At 43.8% G+C, this 12,548-nt stretch overlaps 1 protein-coding gene across 1 annotated transcript in view; it reads right to left on the reverse strand.

Moving 5' to 3' along the window:
• TMEM163 (transmembrane protein 163) overlaps positions 1-12,548 on the reverse strand; it is a 223,485-nt gene that overhangs the window by 42,755 nt on the left and 168,182 nt on the right. Inside the window, exon 5 of the mRNA XM_087435086.1 lies at positions 2,100-2,196. Coding sequence (XP_087291212.1) covers positions 2,100-2,196 — 97 coding nt within the window. The remainder of the gene's footprint in view (positions 1-2,099; positions 2,197-12,548) is intronic.

The following is a 12,548-nucleotide window of genomic DNA, read 5'->3' on the forward strand; positions in this document are numbered from 1 at the left end:
GAGTTTGTGACTCCTAATTTAGATGAGGCATTGTGGACGAACACTCAATTTGAATTACTGCAGGCCAGGGATCAGGAGTCTGGCTATAGCCTGCTGGCTTCCCCCAACTTCTAGAGCAGAGAGTGGGAACTCAAAGACTCAGGATTCAAAAACTGTCGGCTACGACCTGGCAGAATTTACCTGGCCACCGTGTGCCACACAGCTGAATAGAAGGCCTCCCTTATGGCAACTAGAACGCACTTCCATAACTCTGAAGGCTTAAAAAAACAAAACAAAACCACCTTATGTCTTTTTTCAGAGTTTTGATGAAATAACCATAAATGTGTGGGATTTTTAAATCCCACACGCCAGGACTGATAAAAGATGCAGTGGGTGTGAGTTCTCCCAGGACAGGGCTAGTCGTGGGCAAAATCATGGAGCTCCTCACCCTCTCTGACCCCAACCTGGGCAGGGCATTAGGGATTTATACCTGGATGTGGAATTTAAGTCAGTAAGCTGCTTCTCTTAGGAGTATTTGCCCATAGGATATGAAACTGTTCCCAGTTAAAAACGGTTTAGCTGTCAAGAGAAAAACAAGGGGGGGCCTCTGCAAGGGACCGTGAGCACAGCTATCCATTCCATATCAAGTTAGCCCTGCTGGAAATTCATTTTTAATGCCTAAATAAATGAATGCATCAACTAACCTAGTGCTGAAAATTCCCACCGATAAACATTTCTTAGAGTGGAGTCAGATTTCCATCCCTTGTAAAATACGAAGATGGTATCTGATTGACATGTTAATTAATCACACTTAATACTTTCATGTCTACATTTTACCTAAGCTTCAGATTCTGACAGAATGGAACACAGGATAGCAAGTCTGATGGAGAAAAAGGGTAGAAAAGTCCAGGATCCCAGGTAACCAGGAAGATTAGCATGACACAGCACAATGGTGAGATGAAGAGCACAGAGTATAATAAATAGTAATATTTGCTTGAGCTAGCTCTGCTGAAAACGACTAAAAACCACAGGTAAGTTCAGTCCTACCCTGGTATCCATCTTTCCTCCCTGTCACTGAGATATTAGAGAACAAGCTTTTGGCCAGCTGCGATGATAAATAATAGTTCAGATCCTGGTGAGTTACTAAAGGAAGGGCTCTAATCTCAGTTTCAAGGTGGGGGAGGGGTAACTTAAAGCAGTTGCTTTAATAGCTTTCTAAATGCAGTATAATGTCCCACTTCTTTTGCATCTTCCCCATAAACATACACACACACACACACAAATGCAATACATTACCCCAAGAAGGATTAACATATATTTTTCTAAAAGTGAAATTAAAGGTCTAATAAATTAGGCCTTATATAAGATGATGCACGCAGCCAAGCTCAAATCAAATCACATTCTAAGAGAAGAGTCCATATTTTTGCATTTAAATCACTATGCATCTTGTATAAAGACAATTATTGTAATGGCAGCATCTTCATCTCCTGGTAAGTAAATTGGCTGCCTTCTATGAAGATAGCCTGATAGGAGACTGTAAAGATATTTCTTTTCTCAGCATTCATAAGGGGAGAGGGGGAGAAAAAGAATCAGAGTGCAGGTAATGACCGTCACCCAGAGAACAAAGCGGTCAAAGACACAGTTTAATATGAAATTGTGTCCTCCAATTTCTGCATCCGAATGCCAATTGTGTCCGAAAACCTCATGTGAATAGATTTATGTATTGAATTGAGGTGCAAAGAAAAAAAATAATTCTTACAGTCATTGAATGGATGCAGAACAACAGATGCAAACGATACTGATTGGATCACTCTGCTATATGAAAGTCACCACATTTCTCTTTAACGTAAAAGACATCTTGTTTTAAAAACAGTCAACAGATCTAAGGAGAGGGATGCAGAACTCAGTACCAGCTCAATTATTTGAAGTCCCTTCATCTCACCCAATGCTTTGCTCTGCCAAGTCATTCACATTCTGCAATGAGTTTTTCTGGACTCCTAAAATGCTGTATATTCTCTCCCCATCCGCCAGTTTACTTCCCGCAGTAAATCTGTGGTATGAGGCAACACAGGAGGCTGGTACCTCCAGGAAAGATTGTTAAGGAAGGAAAAGGATCTTACCACTTCTGGGAGCAGCCTAGTTGAGAGGTCATGGATGGCTTTGACCACTATACATATGGATGACAGAAGGAATATCACCCCCAAGATGACACAGGCTCTGCAAAGAAACAAAACATTGAGAATCTTAACTGGAAGAACTCCACTCTGCTGATTTACACAATGACAGTGACAATGACACAACCCAAGGCATTGGGACCCAATCAAAATTTGCCACACTCCCACCCTGCCCCCCTACAGCCTCAGAATTAAGACGCAATCATCTCCAGGAGAATACAGTTCAGAGTTTTATCACCAAAATCAACCCCATGGTACAGGGACTCACCATCCCACATAACCTCACAGCATCCCGTGAATGCTGGCATGGAAGTGTCTCCAAGGCCATGAAATTCACTCCCCCTCCCTGGCAACACAACGTTTCACTCCTCCTCCAGCTGGAGGGTGCAGAGTTTAATAGCAAAGAGTGGAGGAGGCTCTGGCAAGAGACATCCCAAGCTCCACCATTTAACGTGTTGCTTGATCTTGGTCAAGCTACTGAACTTCTTTTAGCCCCTATTTCCTCACCTGTCAAATGGGAATAATATTTCCTACCTGAAGATGAAATGAAATAATGCACAGAGCATAAAAAAGTAACCCATTAATGTTGGCTCAAGCAAAGGAAGAGAAAAGTCCACCCTGGATGTCTCTTTATGATATGACGTGATGGACACATATGGATTTTCCCCAAAGATAAAAAGGAGCAATGATTTGGTAATGACAAAAGACAATGTTGATGGTAAGATGGAGCATTCTAGACCCAGGTGAGGCCCTGTCCTTAGGGAGCTTCCGCCGTGGGGTAAAAATCCACAACTCTCTGGACAGAAGGCAGGGAGGGAATGGTTACCCCGGATGGTGGGGAAGGAATGGGGTCTTATGTTCCCTAAGAGTGTGTAGTGATCTGTTTACTGAGCATCTTTCTCTCCCTGAGACATGAGTAGGGCTGCCAGCACTTGGGGTGCTAGATCTTCGACAGGCAACTTGTCACAACATCCTTGAGAAGCCTCCATCTCTGAACTCCTCTGGGGGAAAAGGAACAATGTCTGAGCTTCTTCCTGACAGGGAACAGTGATGCTACAGGACCCTCTCTCTCTCTCTCTTTCTCTCTCTTTCTCTCTCTCTCTCTCTCTCTCTCTCTCTCGATCACTGCAGGCACACCTATATAATGCACAAAAAGTGGTTTTAGATTTGTTTACATTTCTTAAGGAGACAGGTATAAAGGATGCCATGGTCTCCTTACACAATGTCTTGCTTATATATCTTTAATCAAAACCACACTACAAATCCCTTTAAGGCAAGAACCATATTTTTATAATCTGAGTATCTACAGTAGCACGTAGCAAGTGCTCCTTAATGCGTCTGTAGAGTGGATGTAATCGTTAACTGATTAAGTAATCCCTAACTGATTTGTAAGTTTCCCCCATAGAGTTCACGGGGCATCAACCACTTACCAATGCATTTGGGAGGAGGAAAGAGACTCCTAAAATTTCAGCCAAAATGCCTATGGAATAGCCCACATTGTAAAACTACTCTGAAATGTAATGAAAATCTAAAGAAATTGATGACTTGGTTTGTTAAAGTTGAATTTTACAGAACTGCCATATTTTCTTCACAAATACACCTATGAATATGCTCAAAAATGTTTTAAAAACGTATTTTCATCTCCTTTTAAATGTGTTACAAATTCAAAAACCATAGTCACCATTCCTTCAACACTGCTGGGAGCCTGTGTGTCAGAGATGCTCCCACAGCCTAAAGCATCTATTGTTAGCAGAGAGTGTGACGCTATTTTTTAACGTTTCATTAATAATATATTGTGTTTACACAGCAGCTTTCTCCTCAGGCACTCAGAGTTCCACGCGTCAGCTCATAAATGCCCTGGAGGCCACTCACCAGACCTGGGTTTCTGTTTTCTGCTATTTTATGGATTGGGAGGGGGAGAGTATGTTTCATAAACACAAGGGTCAAAATGGGAGAGTCAAGGATCAGGTCACCCAATGAGTTTTAAGTCCACCCAGAAATAGAACCCAGGTCTCCTGACTCCCTCCCAGTGGCCAGCCACGGTCAACCACCCAGCCAACCACCTGGCCACTTGAAGGCTCTGGTCATCCACGTCATCCTCACACCACCACTGCCCTGGGACTGCAGCAGTCTCCAGGAGGCAGCGAAGATTTGGGTCAGGAGCAAATACCGCAAACACAGCTGCTTCTGAATCTGCGCATGTGTGCTGCTTCCTGGTCTGGGTGGAGGCTGAAGGGAAAGTGGTAGAGGGTAACTGCTCCATCAGCACACCGTGGCCTTCCCCTGGAGAGGCTGTCCTGACAGGTAAAGAGGGCAGTGTGCCTGTGGGCCTCTGCCCTCTTTGAGGAGCCAGGTCACTGGAATGAACGCAGATTCCTTCTCCCTCCTGCCCAAACCCCAGAAGAGGAAAATATAGAGTCAGAAAGAGGCAAATGAACTACCACCCCTTGAACGTAATCCCCTAATCAACCTAGACTGAAGCTGAAATTAAATTCACACAGGACCAGTGGTTGTCAAAGTGTGGTCCACAGATCAGCAGCATCGTGTCACCTGGGAGCTTGTTAGAAAAGAAAATTCTGAAGTCCACCCCAGACCTACTGAATCAGAAACTCTGGGGATGGGGCCCAGCAGTCTGTGTTTTAATAAGCCCTTCAGGTGATTCTGATGCTCGCTGAAGTTTGAGAACCACCATATTAGTCCTGCCGAAGACAATTAATGTCTGAAAGAAGACTAGTAAAATCTAAAGAAATGATTAAAGCCACTGGCACCTTTTTTTTTTTCTTCTGCTAAAGACTGCAAATTGTTAATTGTGTCCGGCATTGTAAATCTAAGAATAATCTTGCAGTAAGGATTAATTTTTGTCTCTGAAATTCTAAGGGCAAAACCTACTGACAGATCCAAACCTACTCTCACATCCAAAATGATGTAAGGTTGAAAGTTTGGTCCCTTGTCAACTGCAGATTTAAAGGCCTGTGGTTCACAGTAATGAAGCCTGACTCATACCAATTCTAAGTTATTTTCCAAAGAGAAGCTTCTTCTACTCATTTACTAATTTACAAAAGACCTAAAACACAGTAGCCCTGGCAATTAACCAATTCAGTCCACAGCTTAAAGTGTAAATGTTTTATTTACCATCTTTCACCCTAGTCTCCAAAGGACTTGTAATCTGGGACATTGTTCACATGTAAAATAATGAGAAATGAAAGACAGTCGAGTGGTGAGTACACACGGTATTGATGGATGCACAATCTCTCCTGCTGTTTTATTCTAGCTAGGTCCTCTTTCACTCCATGTGTTCTGCCATTTTAAGTAAAGCAACAAACAAAATCAGTTTGGTGGCAGGAGAAAGTGAGCACAGGATGCTTATGAGTCATTTCTCATTCTCTATAATGGCTATGCCAAACAGTCACCATTTTATTCAAGGCCCACCTTTCTCCCTCCATTACTACCAACACCCCCCTCCTCTCCTGCTGCAGGAGTTCCCTCCCTCCTTTTTCTATTCTCACTCATCTTACCTCCTTCCCTTGACTCTCCTAGGCTCTAGACCCCATCTCCTCTCTCCACCCATATTCCCATCTTTCTTCTCTGTCTTCAACCTCATCCACCTGCTGCATTGTGAACCAGTTGTGGTGAAGGGGAGGGTAGCTTGGACCAGGGACAGTCACTGAAGCCAGAGCTCTCCAGGCAAGTGGTCATACCCTCTCCATGGTAAGACTGTCCATCTCCTCAACAAGTAACCACTAAAAACCTCTCCTTACTCAACAAATGGCCCTTCGCTTATATCTGTAATAATATACAAGCTGACTAAACCCACCCAAGTGAAATCTCATTTAGACAGGACTTTTTTCCTGGCTTCAACTTCAGGGACAAAAGTCAACACGGGGGATTTGTGAAAGAATTAGATTCTAGAGCAGCTCAGTCCAATAGAATTTTCTGTGATGATGGAATGTTCTATTCTGTGCTGTCCAATATGGTAGCCACTAGCCATATGTGGCTATTGAACACTTCAAATGTGGCTAGCGCAACTGAAGAAATGAAATTTTAATTACTTTTAATTAATTAAAATTTAAATGGCCTCGTGTTGTTTGTGACCACCATATTAGACGGTACGGCTCTAAAGGTTGGGCTGAAAATATAGAAACTCACCAAAGTGTGTATACATATATAGAAAGTAGCCCAGAAGCTACTCATCATGATCAGGTACATTTATGTGGGCTAGCAGAGTCTGCTCTAGGACACCTTGCAGAGGGGCATCATGCCTTTGGTAACTTTCATCAATTAATGCATCATTTCCCTCCCTCCAGTAAACCCCCAACTCCCCAGGTTTACATGCCAAGTCTCACTCTTGTTCTCATCTAATGTCAACCAATCCCAGCCACAGCTACTGCTCCACCAGAGATCAGTGCATTTTAGAAAGGGATTTGAACTTCAGTCATTCACATTTTAAGGTCTACATGACACGCCCTGAGGCTAAGGCAAATAAAATCTATTCTCAGCCTCCCAGGAGCAAAAATCTAGGATGGGAAACCTGAAAATCATCATAGGACAGTCATTGCTTATGAACATGAAAACAGACAATGGACAAGGAACAAAATGAAGAAAGGGGTCAGAGCAACAAAACACAGTCTGGGGACAGAGTGGGAAGGAAGGATGACTCTACAGTGTGATATTTAAGCGGGGTCTAAAAGAATGGACAGGAATCATCAAGCAGAGAAACTAGAAGGCCATAGAGGGCACTCCAGGCAGAGGGAACTTCATAAGCAAAAGTGTGAAGACACAGCACTGTGGGATCCTGCTTTGCTGGAAATTCAAAGTGGAAATGCTATTCTTGGAGTATTTGGCCTAAGGGGAGCAGCAACGCAAGGGCCACATGAATAAGGGCCCTCTTTGTCCTGGCAATCCCCTCAAGATGGTGGACACAACACCCATGATACACACAATGGATCTTTTAGATGGCATATGGACCAATGTGTTGTATTTAATAGTTATGTATTTTAATGTACGTTGGAAAAAAAACCGATTATCACCCCATGCCTGCAAGGATATTATTGCTCAGGGAAAAAAATTAAATATGATTATATTTAAGTAAATATTAAGTAAATAAGAGCATAGGTGGTACACAGATATGGCAAAATTCATCAAGGTAGAACACACGTCTGAGGTTGAGGAAACCTGCAGGGCACAGGAAGTCACTAAAGGATTTTAAGCAAAGGAGGCCCATGATGTGATCTGGGCTTTATACAGACCCTCCGACTATAGCTGGGGTTTGGCAGGATTGATGAGAAAGAAACTATTGGCAGGAGAATCAGCTGGGAGACACTGCTGGTAGCCAAGAAAACAAAGTGATGACTCCCTACACAGAAGCCGTGACAGCTGAGAAATCAAGAGGAAAAACTCTGAGAAGGCAGACTTGATGGAACTTGGTAACCGACTGGACGTGGACAGCAGAGAAGGGTGCAGGGACAACCCCAATATTGAGATTGGCCAAAAGGGAAGAGATGGTGGCACATCCAAGAGCAGGCGGTCTGAGGCTGCAGTGGGGAGCTGGTAGTGAGTCTAGTCTGGGACTTGCTAAGCTCGAAGAGGAATGTCCTGATAGCCAGATATACTGGGCTTAGCTGAAGGGGCATGTCCTGAGCCTGGGCTCCCAGGGCCATTTTCCTGGGGTATCCAGGTCTACATTGTCATTTTTTGGGTGTAGAGAGATGGAAAGAGAGAAAGGAACAGGGAACACCCCATCCCAATGTTGCCAAACCCTACCCCATACCTCTACTTCCAATATACACTGTAGGAGAGTGCCTGCTGAGACTCAGGGCTCCAAGCTCTTTCAATCAATCAAAAAACACTGATTGAGGCCAATTGTGTTCTGGTGGAAGGATTCAACAGCGAACAATTCTCTGCTCTCTCAGAGCTTACATGGGAAGAGACAGAAAATAAGCACGTGAGCAAATAAGCACATTGTGCATAGAAACATAAAGCAGCATAAAGGAGGAGAACAATGGGAGGGTTATGCTATACACAGTAGTCACACTTCTCTCTAATGAGGGGATGGTTAACCAAAGATCTAAAAGATGGGAGAGTGAGCAGTGCAGCTACGTGGGGAAGAACACTCTAGACAGAGAGAATATAGAGCGAAGGGCCTCACGCAGGAGGGAATCCAGCACATTCAATGAACAGTGATGAGACAGCATGGCTGGAACACAGCGGCCATGCAGGGCCTTAAGGTCATGTTAAGAACTTGGGCTTTTAGGGGCCGGCCCCGTGGCTTAGTGGTTAAGTGCGCACGTTCCGCTGCTGGCGGCCCGGGTTCGGATCTCGGGTGCGCACCAACACGTTGCTTGTCAGGCCATGCTGAGGCCGCGTCCCACGCACAGCAACTAGAAGGATGTGCAACTATGACATATAACTATCTACTGGGGCTTTGGGGAGAAAAAGGGGGAAAAAAGGAGGAGGATTGGCAATAGATGTTAGCTCAGGGCTGATCTTCCTCACAAAAAAAAAAAAAATGAACTTGGGCTTTTACTTTGAGTAGGACAGGAGACCAACAAAGGATTGAGCAGAGAAGTGACTCACATTCAAACAGGATCACTCTGGCTGCTCTGTTGAGAAGAGACCAAAGAGGGACACTAGTGGAAGCAGGGAGACCAGAGAGGGTAACTGCAATGATCTCGGAAAGAGATGATGCTAGAACTGGTTTCTACCAGTTCCTGTGAGAACCAAGGCAGATTTGCTGATATTCATTACTTTCAACCTAGTCAAGTAAGAAGTAGACTGGTGGGTTTTAGGAAGATTCAAAAAGGACTTTCAGGGTACACCTCTGTTTCAGGGGAGAATAAGAACATCCTGGAATCCTACTACTTAAGCAAACTGGTTCTTTAAAGTGATCCATTTAAGTATTTTCAATGCCAGGTCAATCATGTGTACATCAATTTCAGTTTTTTTCTTAAATATTTACTAAATGTATAACTGCTTATCTATGCATAGAACATATCCAGGCAGACACTCAAAAAGAGTAATAACAGCCTCTGCAGAAAACACATGGGGGACTGAGGTTTGCTTTTCCCTAGATGCCCTATCATGCTTTTCATGTATTTTTTGAACAATGTGCTTGTACCACCTATTAAAATAAATAAACACTACATCAATGTTGAGATTGAGGGAAATATTTACTGAGGGTCTACCAGATGCCAAGAAACCTGCTATGCACTAGATCCAATGACAAATAATACACAATCCTTTTCCTCAAAGAGTAGAGAAAGGAGGCATTTCAGTCACATGGGAATCTTTCTAGAGAAGTTGAGATCTGAGTTGACTTTGAAAGAATCAAAAGAAGTTAGCTTGGTAAGGAGGAGTGAAGAGTATGTTCTAGGGAAAGAGGACGCATGTCCAAAGACGTATCAGAATTCACTCATTCAGCACATTTTAACTGCAAACCTACCTTGTGCCAGGCACCACTCTAGGGAGAAAGTCATGCAGATATATGGGGCAAGAACCTTCCAGGCAGAGGGAAGAGCAAGGTTCTGAGGCAGAAGCCTGCTTGATTTGATCAAGGAATATCAAGTAGCCAGTGGGCCGAAGAGAAATGAGGAGGAAGGAGAGTGGTGAAGTCAGAGGGCAAGCATCAGGTGAAGTCTCACAGCCACTGTAAAGACGTAGGCATTTACAAAGATGGGAAGCCACTGGAGGCTCTGACTAGGGAATGACATGATGTGACATGTCTTAAACCGGATCTCTGCTGCTTGGCAAAGGCAGAAACGGAGAGCCGTTAGGAGGCTGTTGCCATATACGGGTGAGAGAACAACAGATGACGGTGGCTTGGATCAGGACAGTGGCATTGAAGGGGTGAGTCTTTGGATATATTCTGATTTTGCTTTAATCCGTTCACAGATATATTCTGAAAGTACAGTTGACAAGTTTTGTTAGTGTATAGTATGAAATGAACAAGACTCAGGAATGATTTGAGGTTTTTGAGCTGAGAAAAGTGAAGGATGGAGTTGTCATTTCCTGAAATGGGGAAGAATGCAGAAGAAGCAGGGGCATTTTTTGTTTTTCTGGTTTTTCGAGGTTTTTGGTGACGGGGAAGATCAGGAGTTCGGTTTTGGACATGCTAAGGTTGGGATGTCTGTTAGGCATCCAAGTAGAAGTGTCAAGAAGGCAGCTGGAGAAAGTTTAGCTTCAGAGAAAAGGACATAAACTGGGAGTCATCAGCACACAGACTGTATTCAAAGCCTTGAAAGTGGACGGGATCATTTTTTCAAGACTCACAAGTGCCTTAGTAAGGCTGGAGTGAAGGTTCCATGAGGGATCCCAGCTGAGAGGCTGGGTGGAGAGGTGAGCAAGGGCCAGCACTGAAGAATCTCACGTACTAAGCTAAGTTGTAGAAACTTTCTTGCGAAAACCACGCAGAGCCCCTGACAGCTTTGAAAATGATGGATTATTAGAATTTGAAGATGAAATTCTTCATAATATTCTTAATGATAATGAAGATTATTAGATCTGCATTTTCAACAGCTGGCCCTGGCAATATCTGTTGTGGACATCTGCCGGGCCTGACCTGCGTCCATTCCCCTCTCATTGGTAACAGGCCTCGACCCTTCTCGCAGGCCCCACTCTCCTCGAGGGGGGATCTGACAGTCCCTGCACCCTGCCTTGAACCAAGGCACTCGACCCAAGCTTAGGCCAATCAGATCTTCTTTCCCTGGACTTTGAATCCAAGATGAATGATAACAAGGACTGAAAACAGAGATGATTCATCTCACAGCAGGGCTGGCTGGAAGGCTGGGCTCAGCTGGGACTGTGGACCAGAGTGGTTAACCAATGTTCCTTGGGGTAGTCAAGCTTCCAACATGGTGGCTGACTTCTCCCAGAGCAAGCCTTCCCTGAAAATTAGGCAGAAGCTGCCAGGCCTTGGAAGTCACTCAGCATCCTTCCAGAGCATTCTGTTGGTTATAAGTGAGTCATAGGCCTGCTGATATGAAAGGGAAGGGGAAAGAGAGGCCACTTCTTGATGAGAAATGACAGGGTAATATGGGAGAAGGCCATATACCAGGTTAGCAAATCCTTTGTTTCTGAAGACTCCCTCACACTAGGGTCAAAGTAGTTCATGCAGAGAGCCAGGTTCTGTACTGCAGTGGACAAGGGGATGGATGGATGTCAGAAGAAAATGAGGAGGTCAATTCCCAGTAGGCCTGGGGGAGATTGCATCATTGTTCACAATTTGATTCCTACCCTTACCATGTACTTTTCAGCACCTCTGTGCAGCAGAAGTGTGCATCACGCCCACTGTCAGGCCTAGACACATGACTTGCTTCAGCCAATAGAATGTGAGTGGAGATAACATACACCATGTACACTGCACCTGAGCAGAAGCTCTGCACGGTTGGCTTGGCCTCACTTCTGTCCTGTGCCACAAGAACAGCAATCCTGAGAGAGGAGCTATTCCTTCAGCCCAAGGCCTGGAATAAGAGAATAAGAACTCATGTAGAACAGGGCCACCACCAAACCTCAGCTTCAGTGGAAAATGACTGAGAAATTAATGTTTGTGGTTGAAGTCATTGAGATTTGGGGGTTGTTTGTTATTGCAGCAAAACTGACGGATACAGGGTTCTTGAAAGAGAAACATCTTACGGCAGTGGCAGCAAAAGGCTGTCTCAAAAAAACAGCACCTGAAACTAGAGCAGGGAGTTGCCTGTTTGAGGATCATCGTGGAACACCTGTCTAATGACAGCTTTATTATGGTAGAGAGGAATCGCCTCAAGTTTTACTCCATCCTGAAAAGCAGGCAACCCCAATGTCACAGATCTGTACAAAAACCATTTCTTGAATGAATATTCTTACTGAATCAAAAAGATATACAAGAATAGAAGCCTCCTTGTGATTTCTGGAGCTCCCACCTGTGTTGGAGGCATCAGGCTCCAACTCTACTGCTCTGCTCTGTGCGACGTGGAAAGCTCTGCACCTTCAGGACACAGGCTTATCAGCAGGACTTGGTTAATTGAATCTCTTATTTCTTTTCATCCCTAAAAAATACTCTATCATTTCCTTGGTAACCTATTCTCCAGTGTTTCTAACCTACTTGATTATAGTATTTAAAGTAATTGGCTTAAATTCTTCATTCACTTTGATCCACTTCTGGGAATCTCTCCCTAAAGAAAAGCTTTTTGCAGAAGAATGTTCACAGCAGCATTACTTAGAAGTGGGGTGTAATGTGCCACAAAAGGAGTGTTTAACTGTGATACATCAATTCAATAGACTATTGAGTGCTATTTAAAACTGCTTGTCAATAACAAAAAAGTGTCCAAAAGACAAAATATCAAGTGAAAAAGCAGGATATAAAATTGTATGTATACAGATTAGAAATACGTAAAAATAAATCTAAACCCGGGGAAACATCTT

Source organism: Ceratotherium simum, chromosome 9 (genome assembly GCF_057802395.1).
Source record: "Ceratotherium simum simum isolate JZ-2026a chromosome 9, ASM5780239v1, whole genome shotgun sequence".
Taxonomy (NCBI): Eukaryota; Metazoa; Chordata; class Mammalia; order Perissodactyla; family Rhinocerotidae; genus Ceratotherium; species Ceratotherium simum.